Source organism: Macrosteles quadrilineatus, unplaced genomic scaffold (assembly GCF_028750875.1).
Source record: "Macrosteles quadrilineatus isolate MER2022 unplaced genomic scaffold, UCM_ALF_1.0 Scaffold_1__1_contigs__length_201487025, whole genome shotgun sequence".
NCBI classification, from domain to species: domain Eukaryota; kingdom Metazoa; phylum Arthropoda; class Insecta; order Hemiptera; family Cicadellidae; genus Macrosteles; species Macrosteles quadrilineatus.
Window position 1 is genome coordinate 18,408,451 of NW_026542594.1, and position 27,990 is coordinate 18,436,440.

Below are 27,990 nucleotides of genomic sequence, written 5' to 3' on the forward strand. Positions count from 1 at the left end.
AAGCCAGTTAGTTTCTATTAACAACAATTTTAGCGATATACGTGAAATAGACTATGGAGTTGTCCAGGGCAGTACGCTGGGACCATCCCTTTTTTTAATTTACATAAATAATTTAGACAAACTTCCAATCACAGGAAAGCTCTTTTTATTTGCCGACGACACTGCAGTTATATTCAAAGGTAATACTTGGGACCAAACATTCAATGTAGCGCAAACAGATATGTTCCTTATTCAAAAATGGTTCTCCCAAAATGTATTATCAATGAATGTTTTAAAAACAAAATATATGCCAATTTTCCTCAGACAAAGTAGTAAGCCTCCCACCAACCTCAGACTAGTGATGCATGTTTGTGGAGATCCAGGTGTCTCTACCTGTGGTTGTTTACATTTGGAGAGAGTAGATCATTACAAGTACTTGGGAGTGATATTGGATAGTAGGTTAAGATGGGAACCCCATATTGAATATTTAAAGACAAAACTTAGGAAATTAATTTATGTTTTTAGAAACGTTCGCGAAATTCTTAACATCAATGAAATAAAAATGTTATACTATGCATTTGTCCAATCAGTACTTCAATATGGAATTATAGTATGGGGAGGAGCTAGTAGCAATATTTTAAAGCCTCTGTTTGTCATACAAAAACTAATTATTAAAATAGCTTTTCAATTCAACAGGCGATTCCCTACAAATGTATTATTCAAAAACACTCAATTACTTTCGGTGCGTCAACTTTTTATCAAAACTTTACTTGTATATACCTACTCTAATCAAGATTTGATAGTGACGCCAGTCACACATAACTATTCCACCAGAGGAGCTGTAAATGTAGGTATGCAGGTACCCCGAGTTTTCAAGTCTGCAAACCTTACTAATGCTTTTTATATTGCGAATTTTTTGTATAGGAATATACCATCAGAGATTAGAGATCTACAGGTATCTCTTCCAGTTTATAAACGTTCGGTAAGCAGTTGGCTGTCGGAGATTGGGCTCGATCAGTCTGAGACACTTATCGGTTCAGTATACAATACCTAACAATAATTATACACAAGTACAACAAACAATATTTAGCGTACATATATCAGTAACTGCAACTCCATTCACTCGACTACCTTTTATTTAGCATTAACTGTTCCTGTAGCTGTCTCATAGCTTAGTTGTAAATAGTATTTTGATTAATTTAGTTTTAATTTTTTAAGAATATTTCTAATTTGTAATAGAGCTCGTCCCGCGCACAGGTCTTTTACGGCCTATGCGGGACTATTGTTCGTATTTTGTACATGTATATATTGTAAACATTTTTGGAAATAAAGCAGATTTTGATTTGATTTGATTTGATTTGTACTTACAAAATTACACTGACAAATACAACAATTCAGCAGCATTCACTTGGCGAGATGGTATTAAAATGTCAGAAATGTGGTGCGCTACATTTTCAAGAAGAACAAAGAGGACGAGGCGAAGCTTTTTCATTCTGCTGCCATAAAGGAAAAGTGAAGATACCGCCATACCAAGAAATCTATTATATCCAGAGCCTACTTAATAAAGCAAATAATTTGAGGAGAAACTACAAAGAGAACATTAGATCGTACAACTCTTCGCTCGCAATGGTCAGCACTCGAGCTAAAATTGAAGAACATAACGATGGAGGGACTTTCATGTATAAGGTAAACGACACAATTTATCACTCAATTGGCACCTTTCAACCGTCAGAAGGGGAGCATCCCGCATGTGCCAAAGTTTGTATCCACGGACGTCAAGAAAGAATGCTAAACAAAGCTAATGGCTCTTGCAGCACTGAACTCATGCATATTTTGAGCTCCGTCCTGCAAAATAATCCTACTGAACAGCAAAAAGAACTTAGAATGCATACAGCCAACGATCGAGCTCAAGACCAACGATACAACGACGCAACTTCTAACGTCGTTGCTATAATATCCTAATTTATTATTCGTGCGAATTCGCACTGGTTCACCTAGTCAATTTTAAAATCATAAAATAACATTGCAAATACTTCTTTTAAATAAATAATATTCTTATAAATACTCTTTCTTCAAACGAAGGAGGACTTACGACGTCGACTACGCCTCGAGACAACTGTGAAACACACTTCACAGAATACAAAAGGTAATTCGAGCTATTAACAAACATATATTGGAAAACTGCATGACTCTTACTACCTGAGAACGAATATGAGGGACAAATGCTGGTACGCAAAAACGTCATAATTATGATTTTTTACGGCAACTTCCAATAACCAAAATCGGTCCAGTACATTAAGTTAACATTGTTCCAGTACACTGTGATACAGTTTCCAATTAGATTGTGCGTGATGGTGTGCAAGAAATTAAGAAACTCGTTTACCAACCTGGCGTGACTTATACATGGCTAGGCGCAAAGACGAATAAGGAGGACTGACAACGTCGACTACGCCTCGAGACATTTTTTGAAAGTGCACGAAACTAACTACAGTTGGATAGCAATATAAGCTTTGGGAAGAGGGGAATCTGAAGTTCGCAGAACACTTGTCACCTGAGATTTGTGCTAGTGTATGGATATCAGACGGAGTGGAGAAAGCTGAATTTTTATAACACCTCACAAATGAAAAAGGATGGGTAACTGCCAAAGGCAACTGTGGAACAATGTGAATCTTTCACCCAATAAAAAACAACCCGGCGCAGCAAACCTGCAGACTAAGTGAATTTAAACTTGTCTGATTACATTTTTACAAAAATATTTCCATAAATAAGACATATGTATTCCCAATTTAAATATCATTAGATTTAACGAGTGCTTAGGTTTGCTGCTACGGGGAAAGTAAAACGTTTTTTTGGCCTTATGTTAATAGTATAAGATGAAATAAATAAATTTGTAATTTTTTAATATATATCCAAAAACAAGTAAACTACAACAGTTTTTATTTTCTCCTTAAAAATAACATGAGAATTTTAAATTACACTTTTTTTTATTTTCCTCGTGACCTCTAGGCATACAAAAGCGGTTCAATATACTAAACTATTTATTTTTTAATCTCTACCAAATGGTTTGGAAATAAATTGCTAAAAGATTTGTTTTTAGGGTCAACAATGGGGAAAACTCATTTTTACCCCCAAAAAACGCCCCCTAACCCCCCATTTCCATGGTCTGATTATGCTGCTTCGTGATCTCGTTTGAATAAACGTAGTTTTAAACGTTTGTACCAAATTTCGTTATAATTGGATAATTTTTACTCGAGTTATCGCGCTATATGAATTTGAAGGGATGTTGTTTTTGCCCTCTGGGGGCATCAAAATGAAAAAGCAAATCGGTCCCTGGTTTAGTTGTTACCATGAGACCTACGGTAATTGCTTATTCCCTATATGGGGAATTCGCTAAAAGGTAATATAAGTTAATAAATGCATTTAGTGGAAAACTGCAGGACTCATATGACCTGAGTGACAGGCGATAAATCAGGGGCATGTTTGCGGGACTATCTATACTATTATATAAAAATCTAATTTTAATTTAATTTTTTTTTATTTCCAAAATATAAACAATACAATAAACAGATATAATTAAAAAGAAATATATTTTTCCGCATAGGCGTAAGCCCGTGTGCGGAAAAAGAGTTCTAAATCTGCTACCTATCTGGTATATTGTGGATAACAGTGATTTTTATTGTCTAATTAAAACATTTACTACATTTCTTAAAAATAATTATATATTACATAAAAACATAATTTAAAAGTTAATATGTACAAAATTAGGACACAATAACACAATTAATTTAGAGTAGAATTTCCTAATGTAACCAAAGATTAAAATAAGCAACTAATGGTGTCTGTCTGTATGTGTATTACTAATAGATGCAAAAACTACTGAACCAACTGGGCTTAAATTTTACAAAAATATAGCTACCATACCAAGGACCATTATTAGTCCGGTGGCTTAGTGAAATTACCGTTACATGGCGGATAAAAGCACCAAATTTGGCATGAAGGTACCTTAGGGTATACTAATAAATTTTAGCCTAGGAGCCCTTTTGAAATTTTAAATATTTCCACACACGGCATCAAAATCCAAAATGGCCGACAAATACGACAAAAACTACCTTTAAAACAATCCATTCCCCTGTTAACTCTAGAATATAACTTAAATCCAACCAAGACTCTACAATACAAACCGGAGACATACTAAATTATATGAAAGAAATCTTATGTGTGTCTGTGTGTGAGTGGGTGGGGGTATGTGTGTGAGTATTTATGTAACGAAACCTGTACTGGACATTGCGCAAAAATGGTCAAACCAATTTACTGAAAATTTAGTGTGGACTTTGTTAGTATCATATGTCAACATTTAGATTTGTTTCCTTGTATTTATCTATTTATAGAATTTTATTTTGTTTATTTTTACAATTTTCATCTATTTTTGTTTTTGTTTTAGATCTGTAGATCTACAGAGTTAGGCAAAAGTATGGAACCCCCCAGTTAACTTTTTAACGCGTTGCAGTAGGAAACCCAAACTCGGCATATATTTACAAAATAAAAAATTGCACTTTTTCATCAAAGTTACAACTTTGCCCCAGCCCCCAGAATGGGGTATTTTGGGGGCAGCCCCAAATTTTCAAACTTAAACACCCATCATGTGACCACTCATTTTAAAAGGTTCATCAAGAGAAGTTGAATGGTGCAAACCAGAGGTCAATATCGCACCCGTAATCAAAATGGTAGCCATTTTAATTTACGATGAGCAAGCAAAAGATAAAGTCTAGACACCTCCAGTTAACTTTATAACGTGTGGCAGGGGGAAAACCAAACTCGGCACATGTTTACTAAATAAAAAGATATCACTTTTTCATTACAGTTAGAACTTGTACCCGGCTCCCAAAATGTGGTATTCGGGGGCAGTCCCAATTTTTCAAATGTCATGTGACCACTCATTTTAAAAGGTTCATCAAGAGAAGTTGAATGGTGCAAACCAGAGGTCAATATCCCACTCCAAATCGAAATGGCAGCCATTTTAATTTTTTAATATGAGCAAGCAAAAGATAAAGTCTTGACAATCCCAGTAACTTAAAAAATTTAATATTTTAATACTGGCGTTTAAACACACTGACATTTAAGGCGCATTGTATAGCGACAAGAGGTAAAGTCCCAGCGAGGAGTAATATCATCAGGAAGCTCACCAGCAGATGCTGGGGTGCTAACCCTAATGTCCTCAGAACCTCAGCTTTAGCGCTCAGTGTGTCGGCTGCGGAGTACGCTGTACCAGTATGGAATGCATCGTCAAATGAAAAAAAGGTTGACATTGCAGTCAATGACATGGCTCGGATTGTAACTGGGTCTTTGAAACCAACCCCAGTACACAAACTCTATCCTATCGTAGGGATCGCCCCTCCATCAATCCGACATGATGTCGCTGCCGACGCAGAAAGGACTAAGCAAGAGACAGACCCTCGTCACCCATTACACGGTCACCAACCTGCAGAGCGACGGCTTCGGTCCAGAAAGAGCTTTTTATCACGGACACGAGTCCTGGATGGATCACTCTCAATCAATCGGGTGGCAAGGTGGGAGGCCACGTTGACTAACACTTCCTTACCAGCCAGGGAGGAACTGGCTCCTGGTGGAGGCCTTCATTACACGGTATGGAACACCCTAAATCGAATTAGGGTCGAGGTACCAAAATGCAAGACAAACATGCAGAAATGGGGTCTCTTATCAGACGAAGAAAGCATCTTGTGCGCGTGTGGTGCTGTTCAGAATCCTGGCCATCTACTGATCTGCCCACGCGTAGACCAGTCTTGCACATTAGATGATCTTTTACAAGCGAATGACAAAGCCATATCGGTACCTATTTTTTGGAAATGCGAAGTCTGATTTCCGGGCACGGAAAGTAAGTAAGTAGTATAAGGGGGGCGATATTGACTTCTAGTTTGTGCCATTTAATTTGCCTTAAAAAACCCCTTTAAAATTAGGGGTCACATGACGTTTGAAAAATTGGGACTGCCCCCAAATACCCCATTTTGGGAGCCGGGTACAAGTTCTAACTGTAATGAAAAAGTGATATCTTTTTATTTAGTAAACATGTGCCGAGTTTGGTTTTCCCCCTGCCACACGTTATAAAGTTAACTGGAGGTGTCTAGACTTTATCTTTTGCTTGCTCATCGTAAATTAAAATGGCTACCATTTTGATTACGGGTGCGATATTGACCTCTGGTTTGCACCATTCAACTCCTCTTGATGAACCTTTTAAAATGAGTGGTCACATGATGGGTGTTTAAGTTTGAAAATTTGGGGCTGCCCCCAAAATACCCCATTCTGGGGGCTGGGGCAAAGTTGTAACTTTGATGAAAAAGTGCAATTTTTTATTTTGTAAATATATGCCGAGTTTGGGTTTCCTAATGCAACGCGTTAAAAAGTTAACTGGGGGGTTCCATACTTTTGCCTAACTCTGTAGATCTACAGATCTAAAACAAAAACAAAAATAGATGAAAATTGTAAATATAAACAAAATAAAATTCTATAAATAGATAAATACAAGGAAGCAAATCTAAATGTTGACATATGATACTAACAAAGTCCACACTAAATTTTCAGTAAATTGGTTTGACCATTTTTGCGCAATGTCCAGTACAGGTTTCGTTACATAAATACTCACACACATACCCCCACCCACTCACACACAGACACACATAAGATTTCTTTCATATAATTTAGTATGTCTCCGGTTTGTATTGTAGAGTCTTGGTTGGATTTAAGTTATATTTTAGAGTTAACAGGGGAATGGATTGTTTTAAAAGTGGTTTTTGTCGTATTTGTCGGCCATTTTGGATTTTGGTGCCGTGTGTGGAAATATTTAAAATTTCAAAAGGGCTCCTAGGCTAAAATTTATTAGTATACCCTAAGGTACCTTCATGCCAAATTTGGTGCTTTTATCCACCAGGTAACGGTATTCGTAAACTAAAGCCCTAAGCCACCGGACTATATAGGGCTATTCACATTTCGATACTGACTGTAGGCTTTGCCCCTGTGGCTTTAAAATTTCTGAGGTGAACATTTTAAAAGTAAATATTGATTGGTCTCCATGGCTGTGATGAGAACACTAACAATGTTTGTTTACATTTGCTTTGCCATTTAAATATAAACAAGAACTGCTAAACTGCATACATCAATTTCAGACAGCTGATACAAAGAAATTAAATATAATATTTTCCATAAATATGAGGTAGGTTTATTTTAATCTAACCTTTTATCATGGATTATTTATTCTCTGTATCAACTCCGGCTCTGCTTTGGATTTTTTAAAGCGTCTTAAGTTAATAATCCTAAGTGAAAATAATGTTATTGATATGTTTTCATGGAAACAGTATGAAAATTACAATGTATAAATGTTTTGTATGAATTTGGAGGCTACTTTAAATAAATTCTAACTGCTTCACATGCGTTAGATTAACTTAACATAACTTGCACATCACCACATTGTTTTTTATATGCATATTTAGGTAAATTAAGTTATTGTGTTTTGCTAAACCTATGCTTAAATTAAACTAAAGAATATCATCAATAACTAAATTGTCGTTGATTTTTGTTTTCTAAAATCTATTGTACATGTGTAACTATATTTAATTATCAAATGGTAATACAAAATACTCTTATTTTATCTTAACATAGCTTTTAGTTCACATTTACTTTATTTGATACATTTATTATTTGTGTTTTGCCACACTACTGATTAAATTAAACCAAGGAAAATCCTATACTCTAATACGAGCAAGGTTTGCTTGTATGTATGTATTTTGTATGCTTGCACCAAGATCTCGAAAACGGCTCCGACGATTTTCTTCAAATGTTGTATATAGTTTATTTCTGGCCTAAAAACGAGTTTACTGCAATTAGAACTGTCAACAAAAATCTAATTACGTAGAAAAATGAAACTGAAAATCTCATTTTTTAAATATTAGTCTTATGGGTTGCTAGGTAACCATGTTGGCTGAATAAAATAACAAGGAAAAAGTAAACAAAAGACTTGTAATTTGTCTATCCACAGTATACTAGCAAAACAAAATACAGTAAAAAAGGAAAAACATCAGTTGTTACTATTGAGCAAAGATTATACTGAAGATTACTCGATTCTATGGTCAAGGGTAGCAGTGTGGAGTGTGGGAACTGTTTATGACAATTAGGTTAAGGTATCTACAATCCTAAAATGCTATGGGAAGGGAGGGAAACAGGTCCATGACGTAGGAAATGGTGTAGGAAGTAGTAATGCTAGCAGTGCAGAGTGTGGGAACTATCTGTGGCATTTATGTATCTGCAATTCTAAAATGGTATATGGAAGGAGGGCAAACAGGTCCACGACGTAGGGAGTGGTGAAGTAAGTAATGAAGGTGAGCAGTGTGGAGATTGGGAGTGGATTAATGTATCTGCAATACTTTTCAGAGTAAACTAATAATTTTCCCCGAGCAAAGCTCGGTCCCCAGGTACTATCATAAAACTAAGCAGTACAGTGTTCTTTTATTTCTAAAATCAATTAAATATCTGTTAGGGTACTATGTTTTCTTAATGGTAAGTGTGAAAATGTAAAGGCAATGGCCGCTGGAACTGATTAAAAGAAATGGTTTGTATATTAAGTTGTTTGTTGATATTTTTGTATAGTAGAATCAGAGATGCAATGAAACATATACTGTATTTATTTGCTATTACATTTTTTAGTCCTTGATGCTTTGATAACGATATTAGTTTTGTCTGCTGTCTTTAGTTCTAAATTATTTGTTTGAAATTTTTTATAGCACCTATAGATATAGTTTCTTTAATATTTCAAAAGACTGTATTGATAAGGCACAGCAATATTTCTAAAGTTTATAACAGCTGACTTAGTTTTGCTAATGATTTATTGTGAGTAAAAAAACTGAAGATGAAAGGATTTGTGATTATAAAGAAGAGTTTAATATAAAGATACTAGCTGACCCGGCGAACTTCGTATCGCCTAAGTTATAGGTTTCCCCTAAGACAGACCGATGGAAAGAAAGTACCGTTACGTTTAATTTTCAAGATGATCTCGTTCGCATCGCTCAATCACGTCCTGGTTGAAGTTCGTTCGCTACGCTCACTCACCTTTGGGTTGGAGCTCGTTCGCTACGCTCACTCACCTTTAGGTTGGAGCTCGTTCGCTGCGCTCACTTGCCTTCAGGTTAGCTCGTTCGCTACGCTAACTCGCCTCCAGGTTGAAGTTCGTTCGCTACGCTCACTCACCTTTTGGTTGCAAATTAGCTGTTGTCATAAATGTAAAAGAAATAATAGTGCTGCACCCTGTTGGTAATCCTTGTAACTTTAATGCTATTGAACATCATAGAACAGAACCAACTTGTTTAATTGAAACAGCTGTTAAGATTCATTAATTCCATTACTCATAAGGTTAACATGGGAAACTCCAGAGCCACTGGGGCGGAGCCCTTTTAAGAATTTCGAAACGGGAAATAGTTTACGTCCGATTCGCATACCTACAGAATTTACACACCAAATTTCATAACGATCGGTGAAGTCGTTCCGGAGGAGTTTGCAGACAAACACTGTGACACGAGAATATTATATATTAGATTTAAATTTAATAATTAGTATTTTTGAAACTTCAAAATTGAAATTTAAAATGTCAATAATAAATTAAAAGATGTGTAATTAAGGGAGAAAAGCTTAATGCTAGTACATTGATATGCTTATTAACATGTATAGATATTATACTAAAGACGGAGGCTATACTATAATCAAGGCTAGATGGCTCCGGTACTAAATAAGCAATGGAATAAGAACTACAGAGGAGAAACCCTATTGCACAAAGATGTTGTGAGGACACAGAATTACACCCCCTTGAATGTATTGGATTTATTTTGGAAATTCATTCTCCAAGTGTGTTAGAATGCCTATTTTGTAAAACACAACACTCTTAAAAGGACAACTAAAAGTTTTACCTATGTACAAGGGTGTTAAGAAAACTTCCCTCTTATTAATAAAAGAACGGCAATTGTTCTCTTATCAGCACTGTATTTGAATGCTGTCCACTTAACATCCTAGGGTAAATCTATGTACACAGTGTGATTGAAAAGTCCCAGGACGAGGTAATATATTTTGTTGACCTTTATAAAGAAAGGAATGACACTTTGTAAATCAATTATAACTATAAATGTCTACCTTTTTCGAGCTATTATTTCATTTTTCCATCTTAAGGAGGGCGGCCTATTAGGAGTAAGTCAAAATCCTCAAATTGAAGCATGGATCATGTTTGGTATAAAATTATAGGTCTTATTTATTAAAGCGCCATGCCGCAAGCCCGAACTCAAACGAAAAACCAAGTAAAAAATGGCAGCCATTCAAAAACGTCCTTAATCTGCCTTTTTGAATCTTTGAACGGCTACCATTTTTATTGTAAGCTCAAATTTGTGGCATTGTATTTTACTAATAACCGTCCTGAATCAGCAGATTTTTTAAAATCTTTTTAATCATTACTAGAGGTCGTCCAGTGGTCGAAACTCGACCAAAAATATTCAATGTACAGACATCTCTATTTTTACACCACACTGTGAATAAAACATGTGATTGGAGTTTCTTCCATTTGTTTTCATTTTCTGCTTATATTTCGTCGTTATATCGTCACCCCACATGTCAACCCATAAGAAACATGTAAGTTTTTCAACATTTTAAATTCATTTTCTGTGCCTATTTTTGAGCCTATTTTAATTTATAAAGGCATTCTGCACATCTAAAGGAAAATATCTTTCCAACAGTATGCGTAGATTTTCCCTGCGATGCACTCGAGCTGAAAAAAGGGTTTAAAGAAAAATGCTTGCCTATTAATATAATATAGATTTGATTTTCTTCGTTTTGTTCTATCTACAGCCTAAAATGAACATTTTCGAAAGTTTGAAAATGTCAAAATCGGATTCCTCACATACTAAAACATACATTTTGACATACAGATCAATAGGGTTCGACATAATAACAAACTGTATATTGTCATAATAGTCGCGCTCAACATAATAATTGTTATTGACCTTATGGCTACATTATCGATCATAGTTGTAATAACCATTATGAATCAGCATTATTTGGTTTAGGGGTTGAGACTTTTATATTTATATTTCACCACAAAAAGATTTTTAAAATTAATAATTAAGTTTCTCCGAGTTTTCAACTCTACAGCCTAAACGGTACATTTTCGAAAGTTTGAAATTGTCAAAATCGGATTCCTCACATACTAAAACATACATTTTGACATACAGATCAATAGGGTTCGACATAATAACAAACTGTATATTGTCATAATAGTCGCGCTCATAATAATAATTTTTATTGACCTTATGGCCACATTATCGATCATAGTTGTAATAACCATTATGAATCAGCATTATTTGGTTTAGGGTTTGAGTATATTATATTTATATTTCACCACAAAAAGATTTTTAAAATTAATAATTAAGTTTCTCCGAGTTTTCAAGTCTACAGCCTAAACGGTACATTTTCGAAAGTTTGAAATTGTCAAAATCGGATTCCTCACATAATAAAACATACATTTTGACATACAGATCAATAGGGCTCGACATAATAACAAACTGTATATTGTCATAATAGTCGCGCTCATAATAATAATTTTTATTGACCTTATGGCCACATTATCGATCATAGTTGTAATAACCATTATGAATCAGCATTATTTGGTTTAGGGTTTGAGTATATTATATTTATATTTCACCACAAAAAGATTTTTAAAATTAATAATTAAGTTTCTCCGAGTTTTCAACTCTACAGCCTAAACGGTACATTTTCGAAAGTTTGAAAATGTCAAAATCGGATTCCTTACCTACTAAAACATACAATTTGACATACGGATCAATATATTTTTACAATCCGTTCTTTAGTAAAAACCTGTATATTGTCATAATCGTCCTGTGAATTATAATACTTTGGGTTGACCTTATGGAAAGTAAATAAATATACGTCTTTTACGCTCTTTTTTATTTACGCTTATACTGTTACTCACAAGACGATAAATATACAAAAGGGGGTAAGTGGTGATCGATTTCGATTGTACACTCCAATCATCATCAGACCCAATAGGCGAATGACAAGAATCTTGAATGGCGTCCCTATTTATACCCTATTGGCTACCGGAAACACCGGCCAATACATTTTTATAAGTACAACTGGAATCGAAATTTACTTGTTCATTAATCAACGTATTTCAATGTTTACATTTTTCCTTATAAATATACAATCTTCCCAAGCATTCATCACATATCCCTTCTTACAATTCTTTAAATACATAGATTATCCTCCATTTTTCCTATTGAGTGTCTATTTTGTAACAGGTGTTGTGCGACGTTTGATATTTCTGGTTTGTTGTTCCTCCATACAGATATGTGTTCTTTTCGTCTTTCTTGCGATGTCCTCTATTGTCTTGGTTCGAAATCCATTAACTTGAGCTATCTTCCTTATGGCTTATCTTCTTAGTTGACCTTATGTCTAAATTTTTGGTCATAGTTGTAATAAACATTATGAATCGGCATATTTAGGGGTTTTAGTTGAGAATGTCATATTTAAAAAAAAAGAATAAATAAACAAATTTAAATATTTATTACCGATTTTACTGGCAAGCTCGAATTGAATCCAGACCTCACTGTGCATTTGTTTTAATTATTAAACAAAATAATGGTAGTAGTTAGAGTTTCGTTTAGATAGTAGTTTAAATAAAGCTTTCGCAGACATATAGTCTAAAACTATTGTAAAGTACAATACTAGTGGGTTTTTACAAACAAGAGAGATAATAGAGCTCGTGATTTATCAATGATTTTCATTTCTCATCGTTTGTGTTTGCTTTAAAGGAAAAATGAATAGAATAAAGCTCAAGGCTGTAGCAAGCATAACTATATGATACTATTAAATGGATATCATACAAATATAAAAATTTAGTCATCGATACTTTTGCCTATTTACTACATTGGTATTGTTTGAAAAATACCATTAAAGTACTATATTAGTACTGTAAAGGAGTGTCGTAGATAGACCTTCGTCAATAGGGCTACTGGAGGGCTCCCCAGGGATTTTTTTAAATTAACCATTAATAGACCTTGACTGTAATAACACATAGACACACGTATCCATATAGTCACGAACAAGGGGATTTTAATAGTATATTTTGTACCTAGGGCCGAAAATAAGGTTTTGCCTGCTCGAGATGGTTTTTAAGTTCGAGACGAAGTCAAGAACTTAAATCGATCGAGAGCTGCAAAACCATTTCGGTCTGTGGTACGAACGCTATTTTTCACCCCACTATACCCTATTACCACTATTCACCACTATAATAATGCACACTGATAGTCAACACAACTACAACTTTAAGGTTATGTGAAGAAATAATTTGAGGAATCAGCAAAAATAAAAATAAATAGTTGCTAGGCAACGGTGACAATAATACAATTCTATTGCAATGCTATGGATTTTAAAATATGTATTTAAAATGCACTAGTGTACATGTTGCTCGAATTCGAGCAATTATAAAGTATTACAGGATTTGCAAACCAATAACAATCATACTTAGCTATCAACATTTCAACAAAACACACCTACCTTCTCTATAGCAGCAAACCTAAGAACTCATAATAAAGTTAACTTAATGTTATTTAAATAGGAAAGAAATGACTATTTTCAGGGAATATCTTTGTATAAATTTAGCCAGGTAAATGGAAATTCGCTTAGTCTGAAGGTTTGCGGATACGCAATTTTAATAACAGCAATGATCGAAGAATCTGAATTATTACTTATATCCATGAATTTATTTAACAATTATTTCCTGTAAAATATTATTACAGCAGTTCAAAAATATTGAAACAAACTCGATCAACAAATGATGTAACTGAAAGAATTCCATACTAATGACATTAACATATAGTTTGACAGTTCCATTAAATCAATGTTAAATGTTTACATTCGGGCATAGACAAAAATGGTTCGGGCGAGTGACATATTTTATTAATGTTTATGATCCCTACCGTTCCTGTTCTAATAATCATGCAGTATTTAATATGTTTGGACCAGCTGTGTGGAATTGTGAAATAAAAATTAATTTGACAGTTAGTTCTGCTTGTTTACATTTTAAAATTTTGTGGGTTTGTTCTTTGTTACTATGGATAGCATCAATACATATTTCACTTTTAATTTCTGACAACAGCTGGAGTTCCATAACAAATTTTGTTTCCCATGGTAATCTTATGGATAAATACGAAACTTTAAAGGACCCCAGGGCCTCACTCTCTAATTATTTCATTAAAAAGAAAGTTTCCTGCACAACTTCACGTTACGCTCTTTCCAATGACACCAAAAACATGTCAATCGGTTCAGTAGTTTTGGAGGAGTAATTGTCACAAAAAACCTGCTTGCGTATTAAATAAGTATAGATATAGATTCATGTTTTAAGTTAGGAAGCGGACAGGTGATTTTGCGGCCCCAGGCTGTAAAACCCCGAAACGGCACACGGAAGATTTCTCAGGTGCCGTTTGACGTCACTAACTGCTGACGTCACTTTGAGGGAACACCAATACAGCAACGATACGATTTGAGCCATCGGCCTCGGTGGTGCAGTGGATAGCGATGCGGGCTGATAATCCGAAGGTTCCGGGCTCGAATCCCGCCGGCGGCACTAACTTTTTGTCATCAATTTTTTCATATCAGCAAGTTAGGTTGGTTTGGTTAGGTTATGACAGTTTAATTTTATAATTAAAAAATTAAAAAAAATTGAATTTTAGGCAATTATAATTTTATTTTATGAACAAAACTATTTTTTAGATTAGTAAGCCTTTATTTGATTTTTCCATTATCAGCACGTTTGGTTAGTTTGTTTAGGTTATGACAGTTTAATTTAATAATAGAAAATTATAAAATTGTCCGTTTCTTCAGACGCAGCAGTTAGTGACGTCAGCAGTTAGTGACCTCAAACGGCACCTGAGAAATCTTCCGTGTGCCCCACCGGCAAAACCCTGGTTGGTCCCCAAATTACGATGACAGCTGGCATGGCCAGCAAAACGTAACTTTCAGCCACCAATTAACGTATGTAATAAAGCCAAAAACATCATAGTGTGGTGAAAAATTATAAACAGTCCAAATATCGGAACATTCTTAAAGTTTTGTAGTCGCTGCTTCAACCTAATCCCCTAAAATATTTATCTAAAATGCATTTTTATGCTTTTTATTTGTTTGTGTATTTTATGTTTTGTGTGTTATTTTTGAAACTATTTCTGTTGAATATAAAAAAAGAGCTAACTCCGTATTATCTTAGTGATTCTTAAAAAAATGTCATAGCAGTATAAAAAGTTGAATGAAACCGTAAAACCCTAGGCTAAATTATTACATTTAATGAAAGTTTATTTGTAGCAAAGTAACAAACACGAACGCACTACTAACACCAGACGACTGACACTACTTGAAGACCGGACCAAGCGTAGTGCGAGTGAGGGAAGTAGAAGGAGTGGTTTATAAGGCTGGTTTTATGCACCGCGACAGTCGCGAGTCGCGAGTCGCGCCACGTCTTGCGGCTGACAAAAATGTCACGCGACAGCGACACTTTTTTGTCGCGTAAACTCACATCCGGTGGTGGGGGAATTAAAGAAATCAGTCTGTTCTCAATCCAATGTTGTGTGTTGTGTTTTGATGTAGAAGTGATTATTAAGTTGTTTAAATATAGACCCTGTAGTGTTGTACACGTTAATGACAAAACCCCAGTTATTTAAACAACACATACAATTTACAGTTGGAATTGGGTCAACCCTCTCTAAAAAATGTCATTACATAATATAATGATGTAATTTATATTACAAATAAAGAGTAAAGAACTCATTTTTATACTAATTATTAACATTAATCAATATAAATATATGGAGAATATACCACATGGAGTATGAAAAATACTACTGTCGCGCCGCGACTGTCGCGGTGCATAAACGTGCCCATTTGATCCAATAGAACTTGAACCGCGCGCGACACATTTTTTGAAGCTGCGATTCTAAAACCTGTCGCGGGTATTTAGAGTCGCTCCGCGGCAGTTTGTCGCTGTCGCGGTGCATAAATGCTCCCATTTAACTCAATAGAACTTGAGTCGCGCCGCGACACGCGACTGTCGCGGTGCATAAAACCAGCCTAAGCTGTTGACTGTTCGGTGACTCGAGTGCGTTTGGCGCGCAAATAGCTTACGGGTACCGGTTATTGGCAGTGCTGGGGATATATGTGAGTGAGGGTGAGGAGCAATACACAAATGGTTTCACAAAAGTGCCCTGGTCAACCCCTTCACCTATAACCCAACCAGATTCAGTCGCGCATAGGAACTTTGGCTACTGCCACTGGTATAGCATTTTTTGTGGTACCAGTTATCGATAAACAAAATAGTATACTTACAATAAACAAGCTTAATTAAATAGAAGTAAAAAAAGATAAAATATTTTCTTTCAAAACATGTGTATAATGGTGGTGGTACAGTATATAAGCCGGGTGGTTTGTACTGTACCGGCTCACTCCTTGCTTTGCTGTATACGATCCACGAACGGGTGGTTAGTCTATGTGTGCAAATGCAAGGTTAAAAGAGGCCGTCAACACTTAAAAAATAATAAAAAAGTGACATACTTTTAAAACAAATTTCAGGAAGGATTTTTCACCTCCTATATGTTGAAGATGGTGTTGTACCTACGCCACTGTGGTAAAGTATGAAATTTATTTAAGAATTTTGTTTGTAAAATTTTGCTAAAAAGTTATCTTGTAAAACTTACTTGTAAAAAGTAATTTATACGTGTATTATCGGTATTATACAACATACGAAAGGTGACAGTGGATTGGGCCGTTCAGTATTTTTATTACAATAGGGGTAACCGTCATGAAGTGAAATGTTAATGTAGTACAGAGTTTAGTAAAAAATCTATGCGTGTTAACAGTAACAGTTTTGGTGAAAACGACTCTTTGACATATAAAAAAACTAACAGTAAACCGTATATCGATCCTTATTTACTCCACGCAAAAACTACGCGGATTAAGGATCACCCTACTAAAACAAAGTTTCTACTTCCAATTTTATCATTTGTAATCGTTAGTAATTATTGAAGAATATATTTACCTCAGAAAACATAATATGTTACACCGAGTAGTAACTATGTTACATATACCTTTTGTACATCGAGTTAAAAGTCGTCCAAAAACCGAAAGTTAAATCACAGAATAAATATATATTCACAGTAGGCCTATAAATAACTTGACGTTAATGTTTAGTGCTACGTAACCAGTCGAAATGTTAGCAGATCATCCACTAGTACATGTATACATATTGTCACTTCTTGTGTAATTTAAAACAGATTCTAAGCAATGCGTTCACCTACGATGAAACGGGTAAAAATTGGGTTTTCTCACTTTTGACCCTCAAAACACAAAATTTCCCAATTTTTCTCTAAACTTTCCTTAAGAGCTTAAAAAAAAAACAATTCAGTATATCAAAGTGTTTTTGTACGGTTATTGGTTACGGAGAAAACTAAAAAAATTTAAATTTTAAATCCCCATGTTATTCTTATGGAGAATATTGTAAAATGTTGTAGTTTGCTTGTTTATGGATATCTTTTGATCAAACTTGGCAAATATATTCATTTTATACTAAGCAATAATTATTTTACTTAAAACACACACTTTATTAGTTTCCTTGTAGCAGAAAACCTAGGTACTCGTTAAACCTAATTTTATTTAAATAGATCAATTGAAAAGCAATTCAGCCAAATGGAAATTCGCTTAGACAGCAGGTTAGCTGCGGCGGGGGTATTTACTTATCCTACATTCATTTGAAATTAATCACTAAACGGAGTTAATAACGGCAATGTAAAACTAAGATTAGTTTTATTTGGTAAATTACGTGGCTTTTATCATTTGCACTTTGGGATTTTATATTTCATTTAACCAGTTGCATTATGAGAATTTTAAATTATAACAATTGAAACAATTGGTTAATAATAATAAGTTTTGGGAAATCGTATGTTATTTCATTCACTATGGGATACAGAAGAACTATTGTATTAATAGTCAAAGGTCATATGCGAGATATAATAACGAGACAAAGTCCATACATAATGGAAATTGTATAAATGAACATAAAACTTCACAAAACGTAAGTCTATAATTTAGGTAATACGAAAATTTAAAGAATAAAATAACAGTAAATAAAGAAGATGTGAGATGACAGTGGGGTTTAATTCAACAGTTGGCAACACGTATTTTAGGTAGTACTATCCTGTATTCCGTATCAACTGGAGTAGAATCGACGTAAGGCTCGAGTAAATACGGAGTGAGGGATACTGCTACCCGGCCTCGAACGCCGGAAGTGGCGCGGAGGGGGGACGGCCGGTAGTGATATCACTGAATCTAAATATCAAGTAGCATTATCCCTCCGTACATCGTTATATATATATATATATATATATATATATATATATATATATATATATGTGTCCGTCAGCACGATAACTCGAGCAAAAATGATCCGATTTTGATGAAATTTGGTACAAACATGTAAAAGTACGTTTATTTGAACGAGTTCGCGGTCCAGCATGATCGGACCATGGGAACGGGGGTTTACGGGGGGTTTTATGGGGTAAAAATAGGTTTTTCCCATTTTTGACCCAAAAAACATAAAATTTAGCAATTTCTTTCCAAACCATTTTGTAGAGCTTAAAAAAACAAATAATTTAGTATATTGAAGGGTTATTATGCGCCTAATGGTTACGGAGAAAATTCCAAAAATTTGTAAATTTAAAATTCCCATGTTATTCTTATGGAGAATAAGTAAACTGTTGTAGTTTGCTTGTTTGTGAACATATTTTGATCAAATTTGGAAAATGTTTTTATTTCTTACTAACTATTCACATTTTACAAAAAAAACAGTTTTACCCTCCCTGATGCAGCAAACCTAGAAAGTTACTTGTTAAACTAATTCTATTTAAATCAAGAATAAATGTTATATTTTTAAGTAGACATTTCAGTGTAAATCCAATCGCTTAGTCTGCAGGTTTGCTGCGGCGGGGGTATTTTAATTCATTTTATTTAACAACGACTAGTTTCAATATGCCTAGATGTAATTTTGCAGAACATTTAATACAAACAGACCATGAATACAAAAGCATTCACGAAAATTTAAAAATCCTTGAATATGAAAAAGACAAATCAAAATTACATGTTAAAGAAGATTTTTACATTTACAAAAACTATAAACAACACCCAGAAAATTTACTAAACACAATGAACACCAACAAATCCAATCCAATATTTGAAAAAATCCTGCAGTTAAATTCAGAGAGAAAATTATTATATATAGTATAAAGACCATTTAAAACAGAAGAAATCTAAAGTCATCAAAACCTATGAAATCATATGATTGTATTTATTATTTAGATAAAATGTTTATTGTATTTGTTAGATATAAAAACAACATGACTATGACATAATCGTCGAAACTAGTCGTTGTTAAATAAAATGAATTAAAAAAGGGTACTTAGTTTTTAATAATGCATTTATATATCAAAATAGTAGCCCTAATCACTACAGTTTTCTTAATATATATATATATATAGGCTATATGAATTTGAACTGATGGTGTTTTTGGCCTCTGGGGACATCAAAATGAAAAAGTAAATCGGTCCCGAGTCCAGGTCTTACCATGAGACCTACGGTAATAGCTTATTCCCTATATGAGAAATTCGCTAAAACTCGTTAAACTAATGTTATAGTAATAGGGAATAAATATTTCATTTTTAAGGAGATATTTTATTGACAACAAAGTGAGACTAAAGTAAAGTAGCTTTTAGTCTGCAGGTTCGTTGTGGCGGGTGTAGTTATAGTTCCGTAACGGTTTTGCAAAGTATTACCCGTAGTGGATTCACTAACGATCTCAAATACACGCCTGATATGTTGTCATTGTGTATCACCGCTATTTTGCTGCTTTGTTCAAATAATCCTCAAACGAATGAGTTTTATTATTTCAACCTATGTAGGTACCATATGTGATCGTAGGATACGATAGACTGCACATTGTGAAACAGGTTTAGTCGAGCAGGATCCATTTACACATACCGTAATTAAATAATCCATAACAATTTGACTGCTCTATTATTGCAGTTGTTTCGCCACGAAAACGTTAAAATCTAAGGCATCTGTTTGCTTCATTTTGTTAGTTTATCCACGTGAGAGGTTGACGACTGATACGTTCAATCATTGAAAAACCAAGGACAAACCCCCAGACAAAAACACTCCACATATTTCATTTCTATAAACCATTAACAAATTTTGATTTCAGCCGCAGCTCCATATTGCAAATGTATGTTTTGAAGATTCAAATGTGCCAAAAACAATGGACAGCTAATTACTATTGAAGGGTACTAAAAATCACTTAAATATGGCAGTTTTAAAATGAGCCTTAATTAACTTTTATACGACAATTAGCAATACGTATATTGAACAAAAGCTGTAGATTTGAACCATCCATTTGGGACACGGTGTATCCAGGTCCCATAGGTTTTATTTTTTTATTAATATCCAGCAAACATTTACAACGACCAAATAAACATGCAATTACATTTCCGAATTTATAATGTCCAATGTGTTTCGCGGACTATGAGTCACTACAACACGTGTATTAGTAACAGTGTGTTCAAAAGAAGCCTTGTAACAAAAAGGCGTATTCACGGAATTTCTGTTTTAGGAAGCTCATTCAGAGTTTACCAACCGAGCGAGACTGAGAATTTGATGAGCCTGGTGTACAGTCTGTTCAAAAACTAAGAGTGTCCAGGTTCGTCGTTTGCGTGCAACGTTACCCTTGGACACTTTTGAATGTGTCCAGTTTCGTCGTGTCGTGCAACGCCACCCCTGGACAACTTGAAAACTTGTCCAGGTTCGTCGTTTGCATGCAACGTTAAACTTGGACACATTTGAATGTGTCCAGTTTCGTCGTGTCGTGCAGCGCCACCCCTGGACCACTTAAAAACCTGTCCAGGTTCGTCGTTTGCATGCAACGTTAAACTTGGACACATTTGAATGTGTCCATATTCGTCGTGTCGTGCAACGCCACCCCTGGACAACTTATAAATGTGTCCAGGTTTGTCGTTTGCGTGCAACGTTAAGCTTGGACACATTTGAATGTGTCCATGTTCGTCGTTGTCTGCTTTTATCGTTGTCTGATGGAGGCGGTGTCTGCTTTTAACGTAGTCCACGTTTAACGTTGTCCAACTTCGACATCGTCCCACTTATTCGCCAGGCTTATCCCCTGAGAAAAATCTTATTTCTTCTTAGGCTTCGGACACTTTCAATCCTCGTCTAGACACACTGTGTCCAAAACCCTAAGAGCATGGCTCCCTTTCAAAAGTATATATTTTGCTCAAATTGACTCTCATCTTTCATTCGGTTTAGCATTATATGTGTCAACTAAAAATAAAAATTTGGATAGCATTCTGAAGCGGCAAAAAGAGGGGCTATCAGAATTATCCTTAAGCTTAAAGGAGATGATTCGGCAAAAGAACATTTTAATAAATTACAAATTTTTACAGTTTATGGGCAATATATTTATGAAACAATTCTTATCGCCAAAAAAATGAATCTGAGCAAGTAATAAATTCAGTGAATCAGTGCATTCTTATAATTTCAGGAGGAGAAGGAAGTTTGTCCAGCTTCACAAATTAACATTCTTTAGAGAAAAAAAAAAACGCTCATAAGCTGGTAACAATTTTCTAAAATTAGTCAATGAATTCATAAAAAAAGAAACAAACCTATCTAAATTCAAGGAAATTCTAAAAAAGCATATAATAAATCTAGCATTATATTATTTTGATAAGTTTTCCAACTCCCATACATAGAAATAGTATTTTTATTTTAAGTATTCTGACACTATTCACTGTTCTTTCAAATTAAGGAACGCGGCAGCGTTCCGCCCCGCCAAGTCCCCCAGCGGTACACAGCTGCTGCAGTGTATATATACATGACGTGACAAAGTGGCTTTTTTACTCGTCTATAGCTCTGAAGAAACAAAAGCTATTAAAATAATTGTTCATCCACTGGATAGGGGCAATCATTCTTGGCAAAATAAAAAAAAGAATTTAAAAAAAGGTTGTGTTTGAGCCAAGAAAAACTAGTTTGAAAATTCACAAATTTTCCGTGTTCTCCTTCTTCTCCTTAAATGTTGACGGACCTACAGCCCAAACCACTGGCTCAATTTTAATGTTTTTTATGTTGTTTGAAAGCCCTTAGCGTGTAGATGTGCCTTTTGAGGGTCACAAGTCGCGCGTTGACCCATAAACCCTTGGCAAGCCCTCAAAGTACGATTTTGGCCCATTTAAATAACATGGGATTAAAATCAAAACAAAAGAAGGATCAGCTGCGATTAAATCTCAATTAATTTAAAATGTTAGAGAAATTCATAGGATCAGCTGAAAAATTATTTTAAAACTTTTATAAAGTATTTTTTTCAGGTATACCGAATGATTTGAGCTACTTACTATATAAAATTACTTAGAGCAGTGATATTCCCCGATACTTTCCATTGAAAAATGCAGTGTACCGATGGTACACTGGTACAGCAGCTCGTCATTTTTAACAGTTTAATACTACTTATCAAAACATATGAAACCTAGGAACTTGAAACTTAGTACTAGTACTAAGGTTAGTTTTAACATTGTTTCTTCATAATATTGCCAAAATTTATTTAACTAAATAAGGTTAGTTTTATGTTTTGATACACTAAAACAAATAAAACAATCGGGAAAATTCGTCTACGTATGTTAAACAAGCAAAAAAGTGAATGTAAAAAGTGATATGTAAATTTAGGATAAAAATGAGTTTTTCAATATTTGTTTTGCCTTATGCTATTTCTAACAAACCTAATCTGTTTGATTACATTTTTACTTCTCTAATAAGGGCTCAATTTACACTAGTCTTTAGATATACGGGTTTAATTATCGGAACACTTATGTAACACCAATGCATTTTATGTGTAGTTGTGCCCTGGTCTATATAAGAGAAAAGAGGATTTTTATTTTAACTGTTAATTTTCTACAAAAATAAATACAATCTAACAAAAAACCACTAAGTGGTAACACTTCCCCCGCCAAGTCAGCAACCCAAAAAAGACAATAAATCACCACTTTTCCGCCAAGTAAAACAATGTAATGTATGTAAGTTTGGCCACTTGGCGGCAGACTTTTGCTTGATCACTTTAAAAAATACCATAAAATTAGTTTCATTGAGCAAGTATCTCTCCCAATAGTACATTGCTAGATGAGAGCTTATTTTACAAAATTTGACCTTATTTGTGTCACATTTCATAAAATCATAATAGTGATGGTTTTATATTTACTGATTACCTCGAAATTATTATACTTAGTTGGACTAATTAATTAGAGAAGTTGATTTGTGAAATTATCCACCAACGTAACTTTAATGAAAAAAAAACAAGCAAAAGTCTGCCGCCAAGTTGCCAAACTTACATACATTACATTGTTTTACTTGGCGGAAAAGTGGTGATTTATTGTCTTTTTTGGGTTGCTGACTTGGCGGGGGAAGTGTTACCACTTAGTGGTTTTTTGTTAGATTTATATAAGTTTTCTACAAAAAATGTCCTGGGATAGTTTTAAATATTTCAAATAATAAAAAACATAGAGCTACACAGCTTGGTATAAAGTTACTGTGCATTAAAATCGTTTTAACACATTATTCAGTGATATGCTACCCTATTCTCCTTATACTTATACTTTACTTTTATACTTTTCTTTAAGGGGGACGGCCTGCTAGGAGTCAGAAGAAAATCTTAAGTGGTAAGTAAAGGTTGATATATGCACAGCACATGAAATTATGACCTTTACTAGTTAAATACAATGCTGTAACTTTTTAACTTCAACAAACGACCAAATAAAAAATGCCAGCCCCCGTTCAAAGATTTCTTGAATTTTTAAAAAAATATTTAACCATCCTGGGGATTTTTTTTCTACCCTGTATACTTACAATAAGAGTTTCCTCTGTTACGGTACATCCCTTTTCCAGTTGTCCTACTAAGCCATGCAAATGGCAGCGCGACTATAATAGTCGCAGTGGGTGGTTTCTGTTGTGGCAGCAACTATAATAGTCGCGTTTTGCAAGGTTTTGGTTACTTGGATAAAAATGATTGTAAAATGGAATCATTTTTATACCTTTAGAAAGATAAGATTCTAAACTTTGGCTAATGGTGTTTTTGGCTTCTGGGAACATTTAAACAAAAAAGTATATCAGTCCAGGGTCTAGGTTTTACTATGAGACCTATGGTACCTAGTAATGTATCCTTATTTATAAATTTGCAAAACTATACTTTAATAGCCTAAGATATATTTTTTGGGCCATTAAGTTATCAAAAGATTCAATAGAAATAGTTATATCAATAGGTACAGTAGTTGTAAAGTTTTAAGCATATTGTAATTCGTAAAATGGTCAAGTTCCCATGGTTAATCTACAAACTTCCATGATCTTTAGGCCTATTAGAGAGTTACAGTGATATCAGCTAAAAATATAAAAATGTGACATGAATAATACGAAAAAACCTACCGGGAATCTCTGGGAGCAATGCGCATTGCTAAATGGTGTCTACGTTTCTTCAACTCGTTTATTAAATCTTGCCGTCTCGAGCTGCTTTGGACTTGGTTTTCTTTCTCCAATGCCTTTATACATTTAATTAAGAAGTCTAGTACACATTTTGACCCAACCTGAAAAGCAAGATTAAAAGTAATTCCCAATTAGTTTTTATTAAAAACACTTATTACAAAGGGAAGTACCCTACAACCTCTTAATAATCAATATATATTAATATTCCAAAGCCATTGGAATTTTACATTTCATAGTTTTTAAGGGCAGTGATCCAAATTTGGATGAAATTGTAACTATCTAACAACAACCTTTTGTCTACTAATTAAATTGATGACAAATGGATCCTGAATTTAGAATCCACTATCCACTCAGGACTGAACCAGTATCCTTCAGATGTGAAGGACAGTTAACTTGGATTACGCAGGCTAGATATCAACACAAATAAAAACACTTCATAATTAAGTAGGCTAACAAAAACTAAAAACATAAATTAAATCGAATAGCAGTTGATAGCAAAAAGCCTAGGTTAAGTTTAGTTTTACTTAAAGTGTTCCTTGTTAACTGTAATTATTGATTTTTATCTCACCTCTACAGTCTGGACATAATTATTAGGCACGTAACCAACTTGGCCGGTGACACTGATTACGTGCCACCAATTTCTCTGCTTGTTGACGCTAGGATGCAAGACAAAGAAGTCCCCCTTGCTGAAATTGATTGTCTGGGGAATTGTGGACTCAAAGTCATACATCGCTCTGAGCATCTCTGTTTCTAAAAATGAATTACAGCTTTTAAGAATGAAAGTACATATATAGAATCCATAAAATATATATTATTGTCCTATGTTTTGCTATTAAATTTTTACTATTAGACCTACACATTGTAGGCCTACCATTAGGCCTAGCCTACACAAATAAAAATCTACAAAGTCTGTAGATTTATCTCTTTATACAATTGCACAACATATCAACTTGTTTTCATAAATGTTGTCTTGTTTGTTAATATCATAAACTAAAGCCTGGTTCACATGTGCTAGGCTGTGACTAGGTTACAGGCTACAGGGTTGTCGTAGTGAACCACAAGATCAAATGGAGCTGTTCACACAAGTTTACGGCCGGGGTGGTAGAGCCTTTTATTACAAACTATCAACAGGGTTCGCTTCCTAGCCAAGTGATACAACTTGCCGGGATTAGCTAGAGTCACTGGTTCTATAGTAATACCAGAAACAAAAGAACCCTGGGCCGTTTCGAGCCACGCAGGTTTGAAGGGTAAGCCACACCTACCGGCACGAACCACGTGATCTTTTCGTTTCTGCGCAGGTTGTTTTGTTCGTAGTATGGCTATAGCAGCGTAGCAGTATATAGCCTTCACATGTGCAGTTGGTCGTCATGCTACAGCTCGCATACATTAGGCCTACTTACTTGCCTTTATTCATGCTCATTCGTTTACGTCTCGCCGGGGATCTAGTCGGTGGAGTTGTTGCTCGTATGAACTGGTATATTGCAGCAGGGTTGCCACCCGTCCCGATTTTGATTCTTTATGCCCGTATATAAGCCTATGTTAATCGGGAGTAGGGGGGCCAAGTTCTGATTTTTCCCTAACCTCAAGTCACAGCCTTGAAACTAGACGTGTCGCTCGTGTGAACCTGGCCTAAGCTAAATTATAATCCAAACTGAACTAAGCTAACCAAAATAATGAAATGAAATAACAATTGAAGATGTAGGTCTAATATGGTTGTTAGATGTTAAGAAGTATTGAAACCTAACGTCTTTGACATTTCAACCCATATTTTCTAGATATTGGATTCAAATCCTTGATATGCTAGGATTTATGGGGTCATTTGTCTAAGTTAAGTTCCATTTCAATCAGAAATACAATTTCGCTAGGCTAACCAACTTGGTCAAATTAGGTTAAGGTATGAACAAGAAATTTACTCAGTCTACAATATAATAGGCTAAAAACCTAAGAGACAGGTAAATGAAATGAAATACATGCAACTCAATAGCACTTACAATAAATTTTAGGGCTAGTAAAATAAAAGGTTACCGTTTTGAAACTTCTCAGCCTCTACATGATGTCCACTGTTTTCATGTGATTTATTTGACATAGTGTAATGATGGAGATTGAAATAAAATAATATTGCTTTGCTAAAATAAAGTAGAATGTTAACATCAAAAATTTTGCACCCAACCCTTCGGTCCATTCATTGTTAGTACAATTTAGAACTTCTAAATTTAATAGGGCTCTCTCCCTAAAACCTAATACCTCAAGCTCAAGAAGAGCAAATCGAAACTCGAAGAAAGCAGAAAGCTAGAAACGGCAAAAACAAAAACCACGCAAAAACAGACAGCTAGTGGCTGCTAAGATTGGTAGTATAAACAATCATCAGCTCATCAGCTGTTTCTATTCAATCTGTCAAATGAGCCACAGCCTTTGCGATACTGTAACTCTACGTTTGTTGTTTATATACCTTTTAGTCAAGATACTGTATAAAACCAAAGTTAAGTATCTTTTGTATTAATTGCATCCAAATATAAATCACAAAGTACCTATGAAATTAAAAAAAAAAAAAAAAACTAAAAGTCACACCCCCATAAGCCATGTACTTAAATTTATCCATGTTTGCCTCCTGGATTGATAATGAGTAATAATAATAGGTTAAATACCTTATATTTACGTCCTCAATCCAAGTCGTCTTTTTATAATGACTATAGTTTCGGGGCCAACAGCCCCATTGTCAAATTTTCTGTCTTGTTTTGTTAAATTACTGTTAATAGCATTAGTCATCGATCGTTGAAGTTCACATATATACATACACTGACACACGAAACATTTATATTTACACGTAACATACTCTATGATAAAGTTGGTTCTATGATATAAAAAAGCATAAAAAAGTTATAAGAATTACAAACAACAGGGTGCAGCAGTTTATTTTTTTAACCGACTTCCCCACTACCAACAAAAGGAGGAGGTTCTCAATTTTTTTGTGGCGATGTTTTTTTTCTATGTATGTTCACCAATTTCTCTGTGATTCTTTTACCGATCAGTAAAATAACCAGGAGAGTTTCTATTTGGTACCTTATATATTATGTTTAAGTATAATATTTGTTTCCGTGAAAAATTCTGAAAACCTTAAATATTCAACATTTATTTTGCTTACATTTGTGCAGATTGTTGACATTTGTGCAGAGAAGGCAATAATAGCTATTTACATTACAAGTGTAGTAAGAGCGTTTTTACATCACGCAAGTGAATGTTGTGCAACGAGCGTAAGCGAGTTGCATAATTCACCTAAGTGATGTAAACACGCTCTTGCGTAACGTGTAACGTACAAGATTTTACCTGACCCGA

General features: G+C 34.6%; 1 protein-coding gene across 1 annotated transcript in view; it reads right to left on the minus strand.

Annotated features, from left to right (window-relative positions):
• LOC129004530 (NCK-interacting protein with SH3 domain) overlaps nucleotides 1–26,918 on the minus strand; it is a 93,884-nt gene extending 66,966 nt beyond the window's left edge. Inside the window, exons 1-3 of the mRNA XM_054433138.1 lie at nucleotides 26,683–26,918; nucleotides 25,226–25,407; nucleotides 24,601–24,758 (exon numbers count right to left, since the gene is read on the minus strand). Of these exons, the coding sequence (XP_054289113.1) occupies nucleotides 24,601–24,758; nucleotides 25,226–25,407; nucleotides 26,683–26,839 (497 nt within the window). The 5' untranslated portion in view covers nucleotides 26,840–26,918. The remainder of the gene's footprint in view (nucleotides 1–24,600; nucleotides 24,759–25,225; nucleotides 25,408–26,682) is intronic.
• Between the last annotated feature and the right edge of the window lie 1,072 nt (nucleotides 26,919–27,990).